Raw genomic sequence first — 21,833 nt, 5'->3', positions numbered from 1 at the left:
TGTCTTTGAATCCAGTAAAGCATTTATGACCCTCTGCCTAGGAGCTTCCTACATGTATAAAATCAAGCCAGCTTTCTTCCAGTGGCTTACCAAACATTGACATCAACCTTGACAAGCTCAGTTCAAATTCTGACATGTGGCAGCTGTTAAAGGTCACATGGGAGTAACAGAATCCATTGAATGCCTTTTGGGAGAGGTCCAAGATATTTGAACAACTAGGAAACACATAATCTGAAGGTGATGGTCAGCTCTGCAATCAAAACTGAAATGAGAGCATTTCTGTGCAAACGCAAGTTAATTTTGATCACTGCTGTCAGGGTCCCAAATATCAGAGTGGCTGCAACAATTTCACAATTGTGGAAATTTGTGAAAGCTCCTCTGGGATACTGTGTGTATGCTACCATCACTGGCCACAACCTGAGTCCTGCTCTGCTGCTTCTCACCAGTTCTGACACCTTAGCAAGCCACCTTCACCCTCATCTTCCTCCCTCCATCAACTCCCTTAGGACTAGTTTGTAGCACAGGACTCTCTGTGTAAACCACATACAGGGCCCATCCCAAGGTACTTACAAACCATTACTTTGGGAAGATGAGATGCTGATTTACCCTGAGGTCCATGTGATGAACTGAGCAAGGAAACTAACCTTGGCAAGTTCATTGCACTGCACCTTAAGACACTGCAAGTTTGCTAACTGCCCTGACACAAACCCACACTTTTCACCAGTGAAGAAAAAGTTCAGTGTCCCAGGAGAACTTTACAGGATCAGTACTGGCAACTGTATTGCTCTTTCTAGGACAAAGCTAAATAAATTGTTAAAAGGGAAGAAAAGGAAATGAAAATGGAAGAGGAAGAGCCTGGATACAGCAACTCAGCTTATTTGATCTGGGGCTATTCAGGTTTCAACAACAATCTTGCTTTCACCTGCATCATGGAGGTACATTTTTCCCTTGTGGGAATAGTGGATAAGTGAAAGCCACAAAGGTGAATTTTTTTTTTCCTGTGACGACCATCTGCATATCAATCTAACATTCAAACAGAAAACCAAATCCTAAATTTATTTAATTGTCTAACTACATCCCACAGATGTAAACCACGCTTTACTGACCACTATAAGGCTGCCAGTGAGAGGTGATGGATTTTGTCTAGCTTGCCCTACACGGATTGTCTTTCCTTTGATTTTTCAGTTCTCCCACTGTCATGGAAAAGCAGGCTTGATTTGGGGAAATTAGTTTCATTTTCTTGTCAGTCAGGTCAGAGTAGGATAATGGCAAATAGAACCAAGTCTTAAGAACACCTTTTCCCCACCCACCTTTTCTTCCTGGGTTTAACTTTGCTCCTGGCTGGGGAACGGGGGCTGTGGTCAGTTCAACACATGTTGCTTCTTCCAGTTCTTCCTCCTTTTTGGGAGGGCTCCTCACACTCTTCCCCTGCTCCAGCATGGATCCCCTCCTCAGGAGACACTCCTCCATGAGCTCCTCCAAGGTGTGTCCTCCTCATGGGCTGCAGTTCTTCATGAGCTGCTCCAGGCACAGTCCCTCAGGAGCAGGCTGCTCCAGCCTGGGGCCTCCACTCAGCAAAGCTCTGCATTGTGTGGATACAAAGGGAGAACTCACACTGCTGACAGCTCTGCTGCAGCCTGTCAAAGACCCAACACACAAATAAGGCAGTGGCAGCGCCCCACCCAGGGAATGCCCCTCACCTCCTCCACTAGGGTAGTGCAGCGCTCACCTACTTCTTTGCAGTGCTTGGACACCTGTGAGCCCCAAACTACTGGGCTACTGTGAGCACAGAGATTATAATACAAGGTTATCCAGGCAGAATAGCCCCCAGTACAAAATACAAGCACCTGCCCACAATGAGATCACCACAGAAGTGCTGCCACGGAAGAGCTCCTGTGCCATTAAACCCTGAGCCCCACACCACATGGGCTACTCCAACAAGCCAGGCTGCTGCCAGGATGAGTCAGCCCTCAAATGTCAGCCAGCAGGCTGAAGAGTTTACCCTGAGGTGAAATGTGAACCCTTGTGCCAAGATATGATCCATTAATAGACAATAAGCAACAGTGCTACCTTTGTGTTTCTTCCCCTCCTGTCCTAACAGACTTGCAAGCCTTTTCCAGAAATTGGTCTGTTTTTAACCTATGTTTCAATATATTGTTTACACAGCTTATGTACTGGAAAAATTGTACTTTTTTTTTTTTAAATAGTCTCTAATTCAAGTAACAGCACACAGCTCGATTAACTCATTTATCTACAGAGATTATGGAGTTAAACTGAATTTTCAGTCTAAGACAAAAATGAGGAAGCAAGAATAAGAACATAATAATATATTGCATACATTTTGCTATGTTATACCCTGCAGAGAAACATATTTTAGCACATATTTAGAGCAGTTGTTCACACTATCCCACACCACACCCAAGTAAGAGTAAGTTTTCAAAGGAGAAGTAAAAGAGGGAATGAAAAGTACCAATAGAATAAACTTAAAGAAACCCAAAAGAACAAACTACAACCCAAGCAATAAAATAAAATTTAAAAATCGCAACAATATTTGGGCTGATATTTGGGTTGGGTTTTCTTTGTTTTGTTTTGGTTTTTTAATAAACACATTGAAAGAAAAAAAAAACCAAACAACAAAGCATCAAATCCCTCACAACAAACAAAATCTAATAATAAATGTAATGTAATCTTCAAGCCAAACTCTTGGCTTGGCACTCAGCAGTGCTGAATTTGGACACTACATTACCCAGCAGCTTTGTCTGAGGCTATTCAGGGAAGCTCTGCTCACATTGTGCAAACTTCTCATATATTCCCTCAAATATTGAGACCAAAGTTTTCAGAAAGAAAAAAAGGAAAGACTGTAATGGCTTCAGACACCTAGTTAAGCAGCTTGTTTCCGAAAAGTGCTGATGACCCAGGAGCTCCCATTCACTTCAAAGTGTAGGATTTGGGAATGTTTGTTGCTTTAAGATTTATGGTCTCTCTACATCCTAAATGAGAGATTCAAGAAATTACAGCAAGTAGCTCATCTCCATTAAAATTAGAAAGAAGTGCTAGACTGATTTGTGGCATCTGTTCCAGAGACCAACACATTCATGTCTTCACTGGTGCTGCTGGAGGAATAAATGGTGTAAAGAAGAGAGGATACCTGAGGGAAAACTTTGCTAAGGAGCAAAAGGGCACCTCAGCACAAATCCTGGAGCTGACAGGAGCCACAGCACACGAGACAGAGGAGAGGATGAGAACTCTTCCTTCCTCCAGGCTAGTTAGTAGGGAAGGAACAGAATTCAGCTCACAGCTCTGACTATATTCCTGTCAGTGAGCCAGCTTAGCTACATTGTGTAAAAACAGAATCACAAGCTGGGCAATAACAGACCAAGGCAGCATGTGGAAATCCACAGCTAAACAAAATAACACCATCAGGAGCAAAAACTTTGATTGAAACATAGGGGAGAATTCTTATCATGCAGCAAAGCTGTTGTACAGACAAGCTGACAGACCAAACCTACAAAACCTCCACAAAATCTCCTAACATTTAGATATTGATACCCACAGGGATTTTTGGGGACTGGCAAGTCACCAAAATAAATGTGTTATTTCACTCCAGGCAGGCCTGTTCCCCAGTGCTTCCTGAAAATATGGCATGCCTCACCCATGAAAGTTTGGGAAAGCTTCCTCCTCTTCTGAGGGGAAAAAAAAAAAAAATAGCAACTGCGAAGGGTAAGAGTCTATAAAGGGATGTCACTGTTAGCAACCTGAGTGACAGACAGGAAGGAGATTTCCACAATTGGCATTTGGTGAATTGCAAGCTATAAAAACTCTTTGGAGATTGGCTGGGCTGTCTGCAGTTTCTGGGGACAGCAATTTAATTCTGTCTATTACTAAAATATTTTATTTTATTTATATTATTTATTTCAAATTTTTTCCTATACCAAAGTAAAGCAAAAAAACAGAACAAATCACACTTCCTACTATGTTATTTTTCCAGTGATTGCATAATAAGAAAAGTAGTTCTAATATCTCAGGTTTCTTTTTTGGAGAAAAATAATTACTCTTGTAGTTACTGTTACAGTATTCCTTTCATCTGATTTATTTTGCTTTTATTGTGCTTTTTGTACAGTCATTATTTTTCTCTTTTAAACCTGCAATTTACTATTATAATGCATCTATGCTGAAGGTGCACCTTAATAATCCTAGCCTGCAGTACCAAGTGGTTTATTTTAGCTGAACTGGAGAAAGAAAATCCCCTCCTGCACCAAGAAAGCTCTCAGAGAAAATATAAATAAAATCTTTCTGAAAAAATTATTTTTGTAATCCAAAAAAATTCATACATATAAATATTGACTACCCTGCTTCCCAACATCCTCCTGCTCCTCAGCTTCACATCTTTTTCTTCTTTTGCTGTTCAAGATTTCATTTGATACTAAAATCAGACATTGAGATCTGATTTATCTGCTTTCAAACTTCCCTATTCAGCAAGTCCAGGGAGTATAAATAACATTTCTGTCTGTAGAGGTCCTATCACATTTTAAGCTGGCACTTGAGGGGGATGGGAGAAAGGACACATCTCACTAGCTAATTTACACTCTGCAGATTTTTTTTTCTTTTAAAAAATGTATTTTTCATCTTTATATATATAGCTCCATCTTGGATAGATGGGAAATAAAAGGACAAGCTAAAGGAGCTCAAGCTCTTTGGCAACTTGAAACTATTTAAATATTAAGCCCTTTGAAATGTCATTTTACCAACTTGATTTATTGTGCTTATCTTTAAAACAGAAGAGATAGTCTAGTCATTGATATCACCTAAGAAATTTACCTGCATTATATAGTTAAAAGAATTTAATTAATGCAACAAAGAAGAGGATGCTTAACTTTCCTCAGAGTGCTATGAACCACTTAAGAGCACAAACATACCAACACTTGTATTTGATGCAAGGTTGGCTGAATTGGACATTGAGACATTAGGGCACAGAGGAAGGAATACGAGCACAAGCACCTTGCTCAGAATACAATTATTGTAAAGCACAGTAGTAACTGCGTGAAGCAAATGTCCATAGCAGTGGTGGCTTTTTCCCTGGGGAAGGAGAAGGCAACAGCAGATTTAGTCCAAGAATCCCTTTCCTTCTCCCAGTCTCTGGAAGCCTCTTTTCCCTAAACTCATCTTGAACAACCTTGGCGGGAGGTTTGTATTTTTAGCGGCTCACACGCACTATTACCGCAGACTTTCCAGCCGCGGACTAGGAGCGCCAAGAGGCAGGATTTCCCGGGATTTCCCGGGATTTCCCAGCTGCAGGCAGCTGGCAGCTCCTGCAGAGCCCCAGTAGATGGCAACGTTGACCCGAGTGTGCTGGGCTTTGGGAGATGCTCTTTCCATGAGCCTCCGGAGTGGGATCAGCAGCGCAGAGATCCTGCTTCTCTGCAGAAGGTGCCGGGCAGCGATGTGCCGTCAGAGCTACGGGGAAAGGAGGAAACTAAAGCCACAAGAGCCAGCTTCCTGGAAGAAAAGTGCATTCGAGCCACAATGGAATGGCAGAATCATAGAATGGTCCGGGCTGGGTGGGAGCTTTCAAGGTCACTTCATCCACCCCAGTGCAATGAGGGACACCTTCAACTAGCCCAGATTGATCAGAGCCCTGGCCAGCCTGACCGGGAATGCTTCCAGGCATGGGACATCCACCACTTCTCTAGGTAACATGTTCCAGAGTTACACCACCCTCTTTGCAAAAAAATTCTTCCTGTATCTAACCTAACTTGACACTCCTTCAGTTTGTGACCATTACCCCATGTGTCTCTCAACAGGCCCTGCTAACAAGTCAGAATACAAGGTGTCTTTTCATCTGTGTACCATTACTGTCTCTGGCACTAGAGAATTACAGCTGTGTCACTGTTGTATGCACTGTCCTGGAAGTGGCATGAAGGTCCCTGAAATACAAACAAATCTCTCTCAGTTGTCAGCAAGTCATGACTGAGACCCAGCTGTGTCAAACTGCACCCTGATGGAGAAAATACTAGAGCTGTGAGAAAATACTGAGAGCATCTCACAATAGCCACTACAAAAGCTTTTTTGAAAAGTCTTCTGACATAGCATGTATTTTCATATGCCACTATGCAAATAAATAGTGGAACACCATCCCTCTAATGTCTAGGTTAAGCAGGGTGGACTCTCATTTGATGCACAAGGGAATAGTCCATACTGAAAATGACCAAAGAACTCCTTTTCAGCCTTGCAGGTTCTCCCCTGCTAGCTGATGAAAACAATGGGCACTGCAGCACAGTAACAGAAAATACCACACCCAAAAATCTCGTTTCCCTTAGTACACTGGACATTTTTTGAAGACTGCCTTCAGCATTTTAGGCTATTTAATCAATTTTTGCTCTTGTCCACACAGACATAAACAAAGAATAAAAATAAATTCATTAAAGAACTAAAGATTCCAGTAGGGCAACCACATCTCATGTCACATTCCATTCTCTTAGCAGTTAAACCAAAGTGCTCCAGCAATACAGAAACTGTCTTGGCACCTTGGTCACCAGCATGATTTCCTTGTTACTTGATCAGAAGTCCTGAAATCAGTACTGTCTGTTACCAGGTGCCTTCCACAGTGGCATTACGTGATGCATTAGGGCTTGTTTCATCACACCTTCTTAATCTTCTTCAATAAGTGCTGATTTGACATTTATCCTCTCTGTTTGCCATCTTTGATAGTCACCTTCTGTGGTTATTCTGTACTAAGATAAATTAATGCCAAAAAGGAGAACCTGTGCACTTGTGGCAATGGATACCTCCAGGTTGTTTTTGCCAATATATAATTCAAACCATGGATGGAGCTAGAATAACACACTTAACCACACTACACATACTTAAATACCAAGAACATGCACCTGGTTCCCAGACATCTCCAGTAAACTGGAGTGGAAGTTGTGCATCCTTTCTGATAGGTTAACACTCAGCAGACACAATCTTTGCTACACAAAACAGAATTGAATGGCCAAAATCCTACAGGCTGCACCAGCAAACCATAAAGATGCTAAAACCAACCTATAAATCCTGCTGAAATGCAGGATATCTTGTTCCATGTGTGATGCAATTATTGTATCAGGGACATCCATACCAGGTAGGCAGCTGTAACTCCTGACCTGCAGGTCATGGACAGCAGGTGTAGGTCTGGAGGGATGGCCTGTGGCAGAGCAGCAGCTCTGGTGGCTCACAGGTATGCAAGACCTGCTCAAAGTTGTGATACAAAGAAGTTAACTATATCAATTGGATGAGTGTTTATCACACATTTAAAAACACACAGCATTTTATTGGGATATCAAAGAATCAAAGCAATTCTTATGAGTATGGACCAAAAATCCCACAAACAAACAAAAAAAACCCCATAAAGTTTTAAAAAAATGTTTTCTTCATGTCCCACTAAAATTGGACTACTCTAGAAGAGCTGTACTGCTTGACAAAAGAGGCTGTCTGCCAGACCCTCTCTATGCTTTAGGAAATGGCAAATATTCCAGGCAAGCAGGAGCATAAAACAGATCAGCTCTTTGTCTATCACTGACCTGTGACCTCAGATCTGGCTTGAGAACTAAAGTACTCAGATACCAGATACAGAATAAACTCATATTATTTAGCATATTCTATCTGTGGCATGTTGGGGTTTTTTTTGTTTATTCTAACTATCAAATGCCCAGCATCCAACTCTAACTAAGCCTGATACCTTTCTGGGCTCACCAAGTTTCTGAGTGATATTCCAAGAAATAAACCATACAGAAAGCATCCTCTCATCCAAAGCTTCTGAGGTGGCACAGGCTTCCTGACTAGAGGTCAAGAGGCAACACAGAACAGTTAACATGTACATTCACCCATCACTACCAAGTGTTATTTGAGATGAAGCCTGATCACATCTTTCTTGTTTGCAAGAGACTGACAACTACAAAGAAAACAGTTGCCACCTCACAGAAATACCTGCACTGCTGGCACCATTCACGCACAACATCACTTCTCCCTCTTTATCTCTCTGTAGTACAATCAGTTGCTATGAAATCTCAAGAATGCCAGTGATTGATTTTGAAAGTCAGTGAATATCTAATGTGTACCTAATAAGCAGCAAAATGAGGCAGATGTGACAACAAGCAGAACAACAGTACAATAAAAATGACTGGCATTTAAAAAGAAGCTCCATTTTGTTAAAACAACCAAAACAAAACACAAAAAACATAAGCATAAAGTGCCACTGCTTCCTCCTCCAGCTTATTTGCAAACTCCATCTCGCTGGTTAAACACCAAAGCAGTGCTCAGGAGAGACATTGCTCACAGTGGGAAAAATCCCACTTTCATTGCAAGTAGTCCTTTGCTACCAAGGACACGAGCAAACATGCACAATCCTGGTGGTTCCCAGCTTGCAGAAGGGCCTGCAGGCACTCCCTGTGTGCAGAAGAGTGGAAGGCAGCCTTGGCACCCACCTCACCCTGCAACTATGAGGCAGCAGCATTGCCTGGGGTGAAGAGCCACAGCAATAATAGCTTATGGCACTGACAGTGTTTTGTAAGGGACAGATCTAAATAGAGAAACTTAGTCAGTAGCAGTAATTCCACCCATGCCAGCTCTCCTCTCATTTTCAAATCCAGCCTCTGAAGTATCCTGAGCAGAGAAGTGCAGCAAACCTTTACAGTTCTGTCAAAAGCAGCAAGGGGAGAGGCACAGATGATGCTGTGGTTTCAGATGAATGTACACATGAGGTACCACGAGCAGCACAGGGATCTCCTGCCTCAGAGAGGACAGGATTGACAGATGGTGCAGGTGCCCATGGTCTCTAGAGGCAAGATGATGCTACTGACAATTGTGTTGGCAGTGCAAGATTTATAAGAGAGAAATGGAACCATGCCACAGACTGAGGCATTTTGTTGTTGTGCCATATCCCTAAGCTCCTGTCTGCTCCTCTTCACATCAACCTTATTTTTCTTTCTCCCCTTCCCCCATTCCATCTTGCAGCAGCTCCCTGGTGACAACCCATTTGCCTTTTCCCCCAGAGAGCTCCCCAGCAGCACCACTCAGACAATTCAGGAAGCTCTCTGTGGCTGAGCTCACAGCTCTGTCTGCAGTGAACACACAGAGCAGCCACACAGATAAACCCAGGTGAAGAGGCATTGTTGTGGGTCAGTGGCTGTGCACCTCTTCCCTACCAACACAGCCCTGGAGCTTGTTTCTGATCCAACATCAAATGGGCTTGATGATAGCACAGCAAGGGTATAGAAAGAAATAAAGCAATTAAACTACTATGAGACAACTCTCTGATACAAGACAGTCTTAGGACTCCTTTTAAACTCATGCAACTTGCAAAGCTTGACTTTGTATGCAGTGTGTCTTGTACCATGTGTTTCCAGTCCTTCTGCAGCACCTGCCAAGGGTAATTCAGCCCTGAGAAAGGCGAGGAATAAATCAACAGGTGGTTGTTTAAAGAAGAGGAAATGACATGAGTAATACAAGGCTGGCCTCACACAAGAGTGAGTTACAGTGCACAGCATCCTGGCATGCACACAAGGAAAAGCAGAAAAAGCATTCAGCAGATGAATAATCAAAGACATATCATAGAATCACAGAATATGCTGAGTTGGAAGGACCCACAAGGATCCACACTGGCATACCCGTGCTTCCTTTATGTGTGACCCAAATCCTAATCCAAGTGAACACAACTGCTGAGAAGTCACTGTAAATGAACTACTAAATCCAAGTTCAAATCTGCCTATTTGTGTGCTAATGGTCTCGACTGGCAATTCACTTGTTGGATTAATTGCTGGCTACACATGAGATACTGTGTTGAACCCACACTTCCTTGTGTCAACATTGCTTCATCCTTCTGTTGGATTATGCATTGTCTACTTTCTCTAAAGAACTTAAACAAAGACCTACAGAGAGCATTATAGTCCCAAACTCAGTACTTCATCTTTTTCCCCACACAAAAATATTTCTATTATACAAAAGCACCTGCATCACAACGCATAGACTAAAGCAAGAGCCTGAATCCACAGCAGTCAGAAGGAATGTAGTTGCAGTGAGGCAACACTTGGCACTGCCCCATCCTGCTGAGGCATTCAGCTCATAGAACAGCATCCACAAGTCCAAGCCAGACAAAATCCAGCAGAGCCTGGTGCTTAAGGGCTGAAGATCTGCCCTCTCACAGGAGCACAAAGACTTTTTTCATACCCTGGCTGCAGAGGTGAGGAGGAAATAATTTTAAAACCCATAAAGTAACAAAGAAGGACCAAATAAAAATGTTACTCAAATCTGCACTCAGATGTTGCATTCAACATCTTTGTAGAGAATTAGCTGTTAATTTGTTACTGTCTATAAGATCTGGGTTATTTTACAAGCAGAAACGTTTCATTGTCATCTCTCTGATGGTGAAAACTCTCCCACAAAGTGGCAAGCTTTGCACAGCATGCTAGTAGTGGTCACTGCACTCATGCCCTCTGTAAAAAGGAGTTCACACCCACATGCCCTCACCTTCCAGGAGAGCAGCGTAACAACCAGGCTGTTGATGATACTGAGGGAGAATTTTTAACTTCTCTTCTGACCTTACCACACAAGGCAAAGAAGATGCCCACGATGCAATAACTCTTCCCTCCCTAAGACAAGGGCATGAACCAGGTAAAGAGGAATCCTGCACTTCATTTGTTCCTAAAACAACCAGTTTGTTCTTTTAACTATAGTAGTCTGTCAAGATACAGTAATCCACAAATTTTCTCTCTTCTAAATCCTTGTTTCCTACCTCCTCATGAACACAGTTTATCACACACAAAAAGCTGTCCTTGAAATCCTAAGAGCTGTTTTTGAAACTGGAGCTCCACAAGCCAGATAAGACAGAGTTTCACAGGGAAGAGAAAAAAAAAAAAAAAAAAAAAAAAAAAAGTGCAATAAAAATAAGATTTAGGCAACTGTTCAAACTGTGGAAAGAGACCAAGTTACATGATCTCTGTTTGCTTCCTCCCCGCACACAGGCTCCCTGGCAGACGAAACACAAGAAAGGCCCCATTAGTATGCTCAGGAGGTGAAAGCCTGGATTTGCCAGCCTTTTACCAGGTCAGCACCAACCAGAACATGTCAGTGTGCAGCCCAGCAGCCCAACAGGCTGTATAATTAGGCAGGTTCTGGCATTTTCCAGTGGCCACTGCAGGGAGCTCTTGTAAAACCCATCACAGTACAGCGCAACAAACTTTTAGAAACACAACCAGGCTACACAAGGAAGAGCAAAGCCTGAGCAGTAAGTGATGTTGAAACCACTTTAAAAAAGCCTGTATAAGCACAAAACAAAGGTGGATGGGTGAACTGCATCATACCTAGCTTCATGTGATGGTGTGGTTTTTCAAAGAGAAAAAGTGAATGCCAGCCTTCCTCCTGCCAGCACAGGGCTGGGTGAATAAAGTGGCTCTGTCTGTGGAGCCGGTTTGTCACCTGCTACCTGAATCAATCATGGGAAAAGTCGTAACACCCATTCTCTTTGGCATTTCACAGGGGTTTGTCAGCATTCCAAGTCCAGTCTCCTCTTCCTCAAGCTCCAAGGGTGACAGCCTCCAGCTATTGCTCCTCCTGGCTGAGTCTTTCCATCCCTTCAGCCTGGCTCTGACCTGAATCTGTATCATTTCCCCAGGCACCTGAGCACAGACCACTTTCCCCAGAGCTGTTGCCTCAAACTCTTGTCCTTATTGTAACCCCGACCTGAGGCACAAAAGGCTGGCAGAGAAGAGCACTGATGGTGTAGGAAAATCTGCTCCTGCAGTCCCTTCTGACCTCCTGATCCCAGAAGGCAGTCATGGCTTCTAGCAAAGTTCTGCTCCATGCTTCAAGCCCTCATTTTAAAGATGCTTCAGACTGAAAAATTCTTCAGAAAAGAAAACCAGAACCTGCAGCTTTCAATTTAATAAAACCTTTGAGAGTGTGTGCAGAATAAAATATCCTGTTTAACCTATCATTTGATCAAATACAGAAAACTTCGAAAAAAGGCTGCTATTGGACACAAATGCAACAACTTAAATGTCAAAATCTTGCTGTAAATCACAGAGAAGTCACAATAGTAACAGAAAGTTTTGTTAGTAATTATGCACTGAAATCAGTGCACATTTTTTTCCTTCTCAAATTTTTTGCAAGAGCAATTGAACTATTCCTCTTTTCACTGAAATTTCAAATTGATGCACACACCTGGAAAATAATTTAATTCTCTCTTGAAGTGGCTTAATGGTTAAAAACAGCACCAAGATCTAGGAGACATCATGCAGCTATAAATACATAAAATACATAAAATACTTTACCCACTTATGCTTTAATGTGGGTTAGAGCACAGCCAGTCAATGCTGCAGTACAAATATTTGGCAATGGCCACAGCCATGCCAGAAATGTATTAAGCAGAAGAGAGCTGCTCATCTCATGCACATTTCATGTCAAAATATATCATCTGTGACTGCACATCACACCTCAGCATGGCTTTGTGTGGAGGATAAACTGCTCTGATTTACAGCATTATAGATGTTTGCTAAATGCCTTAATTGCCCTGTCTTCTTTCAAAGTGGCACTTCATTATTAGCTCTCACAGTGTGCTATGTAAGGCAGATAATTTTTTCCTAATTCTTTATTGACACCTTAAAAAAATCAGTGTTTTACTAATACCCTTTGAATAAGAAGAGTGTCTGCTTTACCTCAGCATTCAGTGATGAACAGCCACAGTCAGCTCCTCGTTACTATGGCAATATTACATAGGAGGTACAGGAACAGACTGATGCTTTTATCTTCCCCCTTTGTACCTAGAATATGCTCACTTCCCCCCTCCCCTCCTTTATTTTTTGAACAAAACAGCCACAAAGAGGGATGGTGAACCATTCAGAGAATCAAAACAGAGGTTATTGTATTAACTTTGTTGTTATATCAACTGAGGATAAATTGTAGGTCTGTGAATGAGATATAAACACTAAAGACCTTCAGATATGTTATTGTAAACAAAGCATTTCCTTTTTTTTTCTTGAAAAAAAATTAAAAAGAAGCCTTAGTGACCCACTCTGCTTGCTTCTCAAGCAATGCTGAACCTCTTTGCTCTTTAGCTGTACCCAGACAACAGTGAGAGCAAGGATCACTCACATAACTGGCTGTTTCCCCTGAAAACAACTAAACCAGTCAATGTAGACACATTTGTCTGTGTCAGCTGCAATGAAATCCTGTTTTTCGTGTGACCCCATCCAGGAGGTAACAGAAACAGGCTCCTGCATGGCTACTAGCGCCAGCTCATCTCTGTTCATTTGTTTCTAACCAGCAGTGGTCTAAGCCCTCCGCTCTAACTCCCCTCAAGGTTTATAGCAAAGCACCTCATTTGCATCTCCTCACCCCGCCCCTCGTGGAAGCTCTCCCTGCTTGCTTCAGTCAAAGCAAACCCCAGGGGGAAAGATTTCCAGATCAGGGCTGTGATGGGCTGGGAGAAAGGCATGTTAAGCTGCTCAGTCAGCTGAGCCAAGGCAGGAGCTTTGCCACAGCTGGGGATCAGCCAGTGGTGGCACAGGGTGGCTACAGCCAGTTTGTTGAGCTCCTTTTGTTCTGCTTACGATCTATATTCATCCACCAGAGGTTAGAGACGCAGATATTGCCTTCAAATTTCTTTTCAGATTCATTAAAAAGAAAAGGGAAAAAATATGGAACAATTTTTCCCTAAAAAATGAGCTCTTCAAACTCAAGAAATGAAATGCATCTTTAGGATTTCTAACATGATACACTCATGTTGCTCATTTCAGTAAAAGCACCATTTGGCAGAAAACTTTTTGTAATCCATGGTTCTACTCACACTTCAGCACTGCCCTAGACAACCCATTTTTCTTTCTTCTTTGTCCCAAGTCTATAGTTTTGACAGATACACAATTTCAATGTGTGTTCCTCTGGCTTTTAGCATTTTAAAAATATCTTGCCAGTGAAGGTGGAGATTCCTGGTTACTTCACTTAAGCCTGTAGGTTGACTCTTTCAGAAATTTCATTAAACTCTTAGACATAACCTGCATGCTCCAAATAATCCACAAATTGCAAGATTTTTACCTGACATCTGAGAGAAGCAATAAAGCAGCATACATTCCATAAGAACTCCAGGGGAAAAAAACAAAAGAAAAAGACACCCCAGCAGTAAACTGTCAGTATGACCCATAGCAAGGTTACCAATAGGCATGTGAATAACATAACTTGCACAGTAAACTTTCCCAACATGCTAGGAACCAAAAAGCAGTCCAAAAGGCATTGTAAGCATCAATACAAATCCAGTATTTGCTGTTTCACAGTAATTGCACCCTGCAATATTGGTATCATGGTGATCATTAAGAGTATCTGGGTCAGACTATTTCCTATTTTGACAGAATCTTTTTGTAGCCTCACTGGGAAAAAATAAGAAGCCATGAGATTGGAAACAGTAGATTAACATTTTCCATCTTCTTGCAATTTAGAGGAATTGCTTGCTAGTGACATCTTGCGCATTATCCTTCAGGTACAATTGCCAAGCTACATTATTTCTACCCTAAAATTACCTGAGAGAAGTCTACAAATGTTTTCCTCAAAGCTAAAGAAGCTCAGTGGCCACTATGAATTGAAAAGTACCCATTTTCCATAGACCACATGGTTGAATACAGTGATCAGTACCAAATAGCCCCATAACAAGTACTTAATGCCAGGACATCAGTGTTCCTGCTTAATGATGGGTGTGCAGAGGATTTCAGTCCCAAGAAATCTCAGGCATTGCCAACTGATACAGGGAAGGCACGTGGATGTGCAAGACAGACCACTTGGTTAGAGGCTCTAAATTCTCTCTCAAGATCTGTTCAGCACTTCAAAGGGTGGTAAAAGAATAAATCCCAGTGACACACAGCCCCACACAACAGCCTCTAAAGAACATTTATTTAACTGTTGGCTCTTTTTCTGTCTGCTTTGAAACTTTGCACCTCAGGGGAGAAGGGGAGAGAGGTTTAGCTCACTGCCAGGAGCTTCTGTATGAGAAGTTATAATTGTGGTTGCTGAAGGAGAAAAGCACAGGGAGGACAGTATTATAGGAGCATCTATTAAAATGGCTGGATCTCTGTTAAGATCTTGGCATACTAGGCACTAAGCAAACAAAATGCTTTCAGAGAACAGAGCTTTTCCCTTGACAATTCCTCTCAGGTGCTTCATGCACAGAGAGCCTTTTTCTGCAGAACTTTGCTTTATTTGCTCCTATTTCTGTCCCAGTCCTAAACAGCCTCTGTTAGTTTAATTTTAAAACATTTGAAGTTCTGTCGCTCAGTGCTGTTCCCACTCGGGTTTTGCTATTCTGGAAGCTCCCTGGCAAAGCAAATGCTGTGATTCATTTCCAGCCCCTCACTGCGTGACGCACCTGCCTGGCTGCTGGGACCATGCTGTGGGGTGAAACCAGCCAAGAGAATGTTTAAAAAAAATAAATTTGGAATACCAGAATTTATTACAATTTGCTCTCCCCTCTGCTAATTGATAAGAGGGTAACAGCTTCAGTGCTAATTTATTTTTATGTTTAATTAGGAACCTTTTTTCCCTTTTCATTCAGAACTCAGCTCTTACCAGCAATCAGAACTGTGATGGCAACAGGAAAAATAATGGAAGCATTACATTCCTTTTAGTCAGAGTGCTGAGAGCTGAACATCAGTTGACCCTCACTGAATAGCTCATTTAACCAAAAAGCAAAACTAATTTGGGATGTAGAAGTAATTCTTAGAATTTTTATCACACCTAACACTTCCACCCAAGATGTGAGCCCTGACAATAAGAATGACCTATTGTCACTATTGCAGGTGGCAATTAAGCACCACAGCAGCCACTCAAGCATCCTCCCTGCCCCCACCAGTGCAATGGGGAGGACAATCAACAGTAGAACCTGTAGGTCAATATAGAAACAGCTGAATAACTAAAAAAAAAATATATATATATATATATATATTAATAATGATAACAAAACCAAACCAAAGCAAACAAGTGATGCACAATGCAACTACTCACACCCACTGACCAATGCCAGACTCCATCCCCAAACCCAGATCAACTCTCCTTCCAGGTAACTCACTCAATTTATATACTGGCCATGATGTTTTAGGGTATGAAAACATCCCTTTGGTCAGTTCAGGTCACTTGTGCCAGGAGTGTTCCTTCCCACTTTTCCTTTTTTGTGTCTCCTCACTAGCAGAGTATGAGACACAAATAAAGTTCTTGACTAGGATGAGCACGATTAAGCAAAAACCAAAAGTTTTCAGTGTGTTATCAGCATGATTCTCATGCTGAATCAAAACACAGCACTGTACTGAGAAGAAAATAACTATCTCAACCAAAACAGTCATTAACTCAAGATAGCTGACTGTAAAACACAGATCACATGGGTTTTTTTGTATTTTCAATTTTATAGAAAAATTGAAAACCAACCCAAGAAATCTTTAAGCCATTCCAGAACTCTCAATCCCTCATTATATTTTGCAAAGAAGGGTGCAAAATTATTCTGATATAATGTCCTCCAAACATAACCAGTAACAGCTCTTTCAATAAAATTAAAAGGTACTAGAAGACCTCATTACAACATCTATATACTCAACTTACTGTTATGACTGGGAGCCAGCTTCTTTCTCTGGAAGTGGCTCCTAACTCATAGCTCATCCATTTGCTGGCTTGTTCCTGCAGCTGGGTGAGATCCAGGCTGGGGCCCATCAGCTGCAGGTATTCATCAGTGAGGCTCACAACTTTTTCCCTATGCTCTCAGTAGAAGCAAGAGCACCTGTGAAGAGCAAATTACCTATTTCCAGAGACTGGTGTTGCAGGTTTTCCTCCGTGGGATGGGAAAAGGAATATTCACATCATTCTGGAAGGCCAGGCAGTGAACTGCAGTACCTTTGGTTTTTGCAGTGAGTTGGCACTGCTTTGAGCTGCCCTCCTTGCAGCAGTGTCAGCTGGGAGCTCACACATTGCCACACCTGGTCATTGCAAAATAGTGACTACTCTTCCAGGAAGTGCCAAAGCCAAACCTTCTCAAAAATCTCTTCCCCTACTTACAAAATCATCATTGGAAATAGGCTTTTCTTAAGAGAGAAAACTGAACGTGCCTTTACCTCACAAAAATTACTTATAAAACCACAGAAAGAGCTCCCCCAACCAAAAGGATGGTTGTGGTCAAGACAGGCACTACCCCACTGGTCCTCTCAGGACAGCAGCCCTTAAACTGATGCCCTCATCCAGCTGTGTCAGATCCATTAGGGGCAACTGGGAAGGGTGTGAGATGGTGGAGATGTTTGACAACAGCTCAGGGAATGCTGTTTGTCAGGGCTTTGTAAGTGTCCTGGTGAGGAGGATCACAAAAGATAAAAGCTTGGCAACAACAGGCTCCCCCTCAGCTTTGGAAAAAAAACACAGTTACTAACTGCATCAGTGGAGCAAGAAAAATAAGAGTTGGGCTAGAACCAAGAGCAAACTCAGAAATGCACAGGGTGAAGGTTGTTCAGTTAGAAAAACACAGGCTTCACCTGTGCCTGGCCTCTCAGCCTTAGTCAGGAGCAGCAGGAAGGCAATTCTACTTATTAGTTACCTTAAAAAAAAAAAAAAAAACAACCCAGAATATGTGTTCCTTCAGGGTGTTTTTCCACTGTAAATCATACTGATATGTTGGAGGAAGAAGCTATCTACCCCAAAGGAATTATTGATTATTTTAAGCATTGACAGCACCAGCTGCTCCTAACTCTCAACAGCTAAAAGGGTTATGAGTGGGAGGTTAGGCTGAGGCAATTTGAAGATGGCTAATATACTGTAAAAAGCAAATGCAGGGACTTCCAGGCTTGGTTCTTATGGCAAAATCAGATCTATGCCACCTGTAAAGTGTTCCTGAAGACACCTGATCTGGTCACCAGTACAGAACCAGAAGGGTTCTTACTTACAGCAATACTTACACTGGGTGCAGCTCCATAGGCTGAGAGCTGGAGGGATCTGGCAGTGTCCTTATCTGTCCAGGGAAAACTCTCTCACCTTGACTGAGCACAGCACAGCAGAGGGACAGAAAAGTCGCTGTTTCACAGCATCCCACTTGAATTTTCCAGTCATGCCAACCACAGCCTGTCCTGAACCCACGTGTGTGGGATGGAGAAAGGCTCAGGCTGACTGGGGACCAGCGGGATAGGAAGTTTTGGTTCTCAGCAATTCATAAGGCATTTACCTCTCATCAAGGAAAGGAAGAGGGATTAGTTCATTATGATGCCTTCTGACATACAACTAAATGATGGATCTTAGACAGCAGTAGCTACTCTGCACTGAGACAATACAATGACTTATTTGAGGGTTTTCACCACTTTCTGAATTTCCACAGGCATTTTTGTCTTGTGGAACCTGCTACTGGGCTTGTCTATTGTAACACGTATTAATGAATGAAATAAGCAGTTTTATCATGTTTAGCTACAATTTTTAGTTACTGGAATCCAAGAGTTTTCTTTTAAATGGGAAAAAATACCGAGAGGTAAGCAACATGCAAAAGGTACAGAAGTTACAGCTGTTTTGTAGGAATTAACTTTCTCTATCTATTCTAATACCACTTGTAAAATTTCTGGACATTTCAGGTGAAAGTATTCAGAGTACTAAGGGCATAATTTCTCCTTCAGAGAGGGCAGAAAGGTGGCAATACTGAAAACAATAAATCTTGATGTTACCATCTAGGGAAGAGATACTATTCCAAGCAGACATTAGTTATATGACTCCAGAGAATCCAGTGGCTCTTCATATCCAGCCCAAAATCAGTCATTTGGGGATGAGCTTATCCCAGACCCACTTCCAGTTACCATGCACAATGACTTACCTAACATAAAAGATCTTAGCTGCATGATCAGCTTTGTTCAAATAAATTCTCTAGGGAAAATAAATAAATACAATTTATCCAGGTAGTTTCCAAGTTCTCATATTCTTCATTCTAGGAGCATGTTCTTTCTTTTTCAGAGTTGGCAGCCCTTCAGTTCAGCCCCTCTTACTCCCAGTTCACACTGTATTTGCTGCAGCTGTGCATTCAAATTTACTGAATTTTTTTGCCACGCTTCAGATTCTGAACAAAGAAGCTTTCAGCCTCACAAGTAAGCTTTACCATACTTCAGCCCCTAAAGAGTGAATCACACTTCCTTGCAACTGCATATACTGATTGTAGTTAATATGAAGTTTAAGGAAAATGTTAAGAGTCCAGGATGCTCATTTATAAACTCACGCTCCCAAAAGTGAAACAAAAGGAAAACTCAGCTGATAGCTCAACTACTAGCATTTCCATAATTGTTAGAAGAGGGAAAAAGAACAACAAAAAATCTGACATCAATCCAGCATATATTAAATTTGGCAGGAAATAGAAAATCTGCAATTGTTGAGGCAGATTTACTTGAAAATGTTAATGAAAACTGGTAATATGACAGAATTACATGCAAACTCAGCTAAAATTATATGAAAATGCATGTGTTTCATAGCTATCACTACAAATGATTCCACACTTACACTGGCTTAAATGAAATAGAATGTCTCCATAAATTTTCATGCCCCATGCTTTTGTGTCTGTCCTTTGAGCATAGCTATTTCACAATTGCCTTATATTGGTTCTTTTTTTTTCTACATCGTGCAACTAATATACAGAAAGGCTTATCTCATAGGATTTAATGGACGTCAGCACAGACATCATTTGGTGTAAACAACTGACGTCTTAGTGAAATTTATAATACCCAATCTGTGGTACTGAACTTTGTTTTACTCCGCTAAATAAATTCAACTGAACGTGTTCCTGCGTGTTCAAGCATTCATTTGCAAAATACTTATAGAATCACAGTAAATGCTCAGGTCTGGCTGTTGTTGTGGGAAGCTGGATAACAACAATACAAGAGCAACAGTAGGTGGCCGAGACACTGTAAGGCTGGTAAAGACCTACCCTTCCCTTTTCCGCCCCTAATTTCTGTACACTCGGACTCTCCAGCCCCTCCTCGCCTCCCCCAGCACACAGAGCTCGGAAGAGCACCAGGCACGGCCACAGCCCGGAGCGGGGAAGGATGCAGCGGGCCCCGGCGATGGGAGGCCGGGGGACGCTGACAAAGGATGCTGCCTCTGTGCTCCCTCCCTCCTTTCCATTCCACCTCGTACACTGGCAGCAGCTCGGAAGGTCGGGTGTATCTGAATCACTGTCTGGGTGGGGATGCAATGGCCAAGCCCGTGCACAGACCCAGCCGCTCCTCTGCCCACGCCGCGACCGCCCGCACCGCGCCATCCTCCCCGCGCTGTCCCTGTCCCTCTCTGCCCGGCAGGACCGCTCCCCGCCGCCCCTGCTGCCTTCTGTCCCCGGCAGACACGGGCTCGCCCCCCGCTGCTCCGTCCCCTGCCCCCGCCGGATCCGCGGCTCTGCGTTTCCCTGGAGCCGAGGCATCGGCGACTCTCCCAGGGAGCGGGCACAGGCTCTCGGCACGGTGACCAGCCCGCCATCCTTACCTTATGGGCACCGCCAGCCTCGGACAGCCCAACGCGAAGCCACCGAGGCGCAAAGGCTACCGCAACACAAGAGTCCTTTATTCAAATAATTAAAAATGAACTTTTATGTACAAATATACAAAACCATTACGCACATTTTATAAAGTAGTCGGAAATCTTTAAAAAAACCGCGAGGGTGGAGGCAGGACGCCCACAGCCGGTGCCCTCCCTCCCTCCCTCCCAGCACCCGGGCACCGGCGGGCGGAGGCCGGCGCCGCTCCTTTGTCCCTCGCCCCGGCGGCGGCGGCGCCCCGAGGATGGGCTCCGGGCCAAGAGCCCCGCTGCCCGGCCCCTGCCGCCCCCCGCCCGGGCTGCCAGGGCGCCGACACCACGGCAGGGAGCACGGCATCGCGGATGGCGGCCCCACCGCCCCGGTCCGAGCGCTCCGTGCCGCCGCCCGGTCCCGGCGGCGCTCACAGGGTGCCCAGGTGCGGCAGCGTCTCCAGCCGCTCGGGGTGTTCGCGGCCGGCCGCGCTCTCCACGCCGCGCAGCCACTCGGTGCATTTCCGCACCAGCCCCTCGTCCGCCGCGGCCCCCGCCTCCTCCTCCTCGTACTCCTCGTCGTCGTAGCGGTGCCGGTCGTTGAGCAGCGAAACCTTCAGCAGGGCGCGCAGGTCGCCGCGCCGGGCCGGGGCGGCTCTGCCGGCGGGGGAGGGTGCGGGCTGCCCCCGCTGCCGCTCCAGGCTGCGGCGCTGCAGCACGCGGATGGCCTCCGGGGGCAGGCTGAGCGAGAAGCGCCCCGCCGCCTCGCCCGGCGCCCCGCCGAGGCTCTCGCAGGAGCGGCTGCCCGCCGCCGGCGCCCCCGGGCGGCCCCGCGGCTGCGGCGGGGCGGGCTGGGGCCGCGCCGCCCGCTCGGCCGGCGCTCTGCGCGGCGGCGGCCGCTGCAGGGACGAGCAGGGCCAGGAGCTGGAGAGGGGCCCCGGTCGCTCCGGGGGCGCCCCCCGCGCCTTCCTCGCCGCCTTCTCCTCTGCGGGCCGGGGTGCCGCCTTCTTGGGGGCCGAGGCGGCGGCCGGCGGCTTCTTAGGCTGCGCCCGGGCGGCGGCGGGGGAAGCGGAGGGGGTGGGCAGGATGGCCGGCAGGAGGGGCGGCAGCGCGGCGGGGCGCCCGGGAGTTCCCTCCGGCTCGTCGCTGCGGGCCCAGGGAGGAGCGGAGGGCAGGGCGGCGCTTCTCCCCGCGGGCGGACAGGGCCCCGCGGCGCGCCGGGGCTGCAGCCCCATGGCCACGGGCGGACCAGGAGCCCCAGCCGCCGGCGCGGAACGCCAGCGAGCTCTGCGCCGACAGCCGCCGATGTTCCCTCTCGATAACCCGTC

General features: G+C 44.6%; 1 protein-coding gene across 1 annotated transcript; it reads right to left on the bottom strand.

Moving 5' to 3' along the window:
- Nucleotides 1–20,876: 20,876 nt before the first annotated feature.
- Nucleotides 20,877–21,833, bottom strand: PRR18 (proline rich 18). The gene has a single exon (XM_079298656.1). It carries the CDS (start codon nucleotides 21,738–21,740, stop codon nucleotides 20,937–20,939), a length of 804 nt encoding a protein of 267 aa, XP_079154782.1. The 5' UTR covers nucleotides 21,741–21,833; the 3' UTR covers nucleotides 20,877–20,936.

The sequence above is a fragment of the Erithacus rubecula genome, assembly GCF_903797595.1.
Source record: "Erithacus rubecula genome assembly, chromosome: 2".
Lineage (NCBI taxonomy): Eukaryota > Metazoa > Chordata > Aves > Passeriformes > Muscicapidae > Erithacus > Erithacus rubecula.
This window is presented reverse-complemented; position numbering and strand designations above follow the sequence as displayed.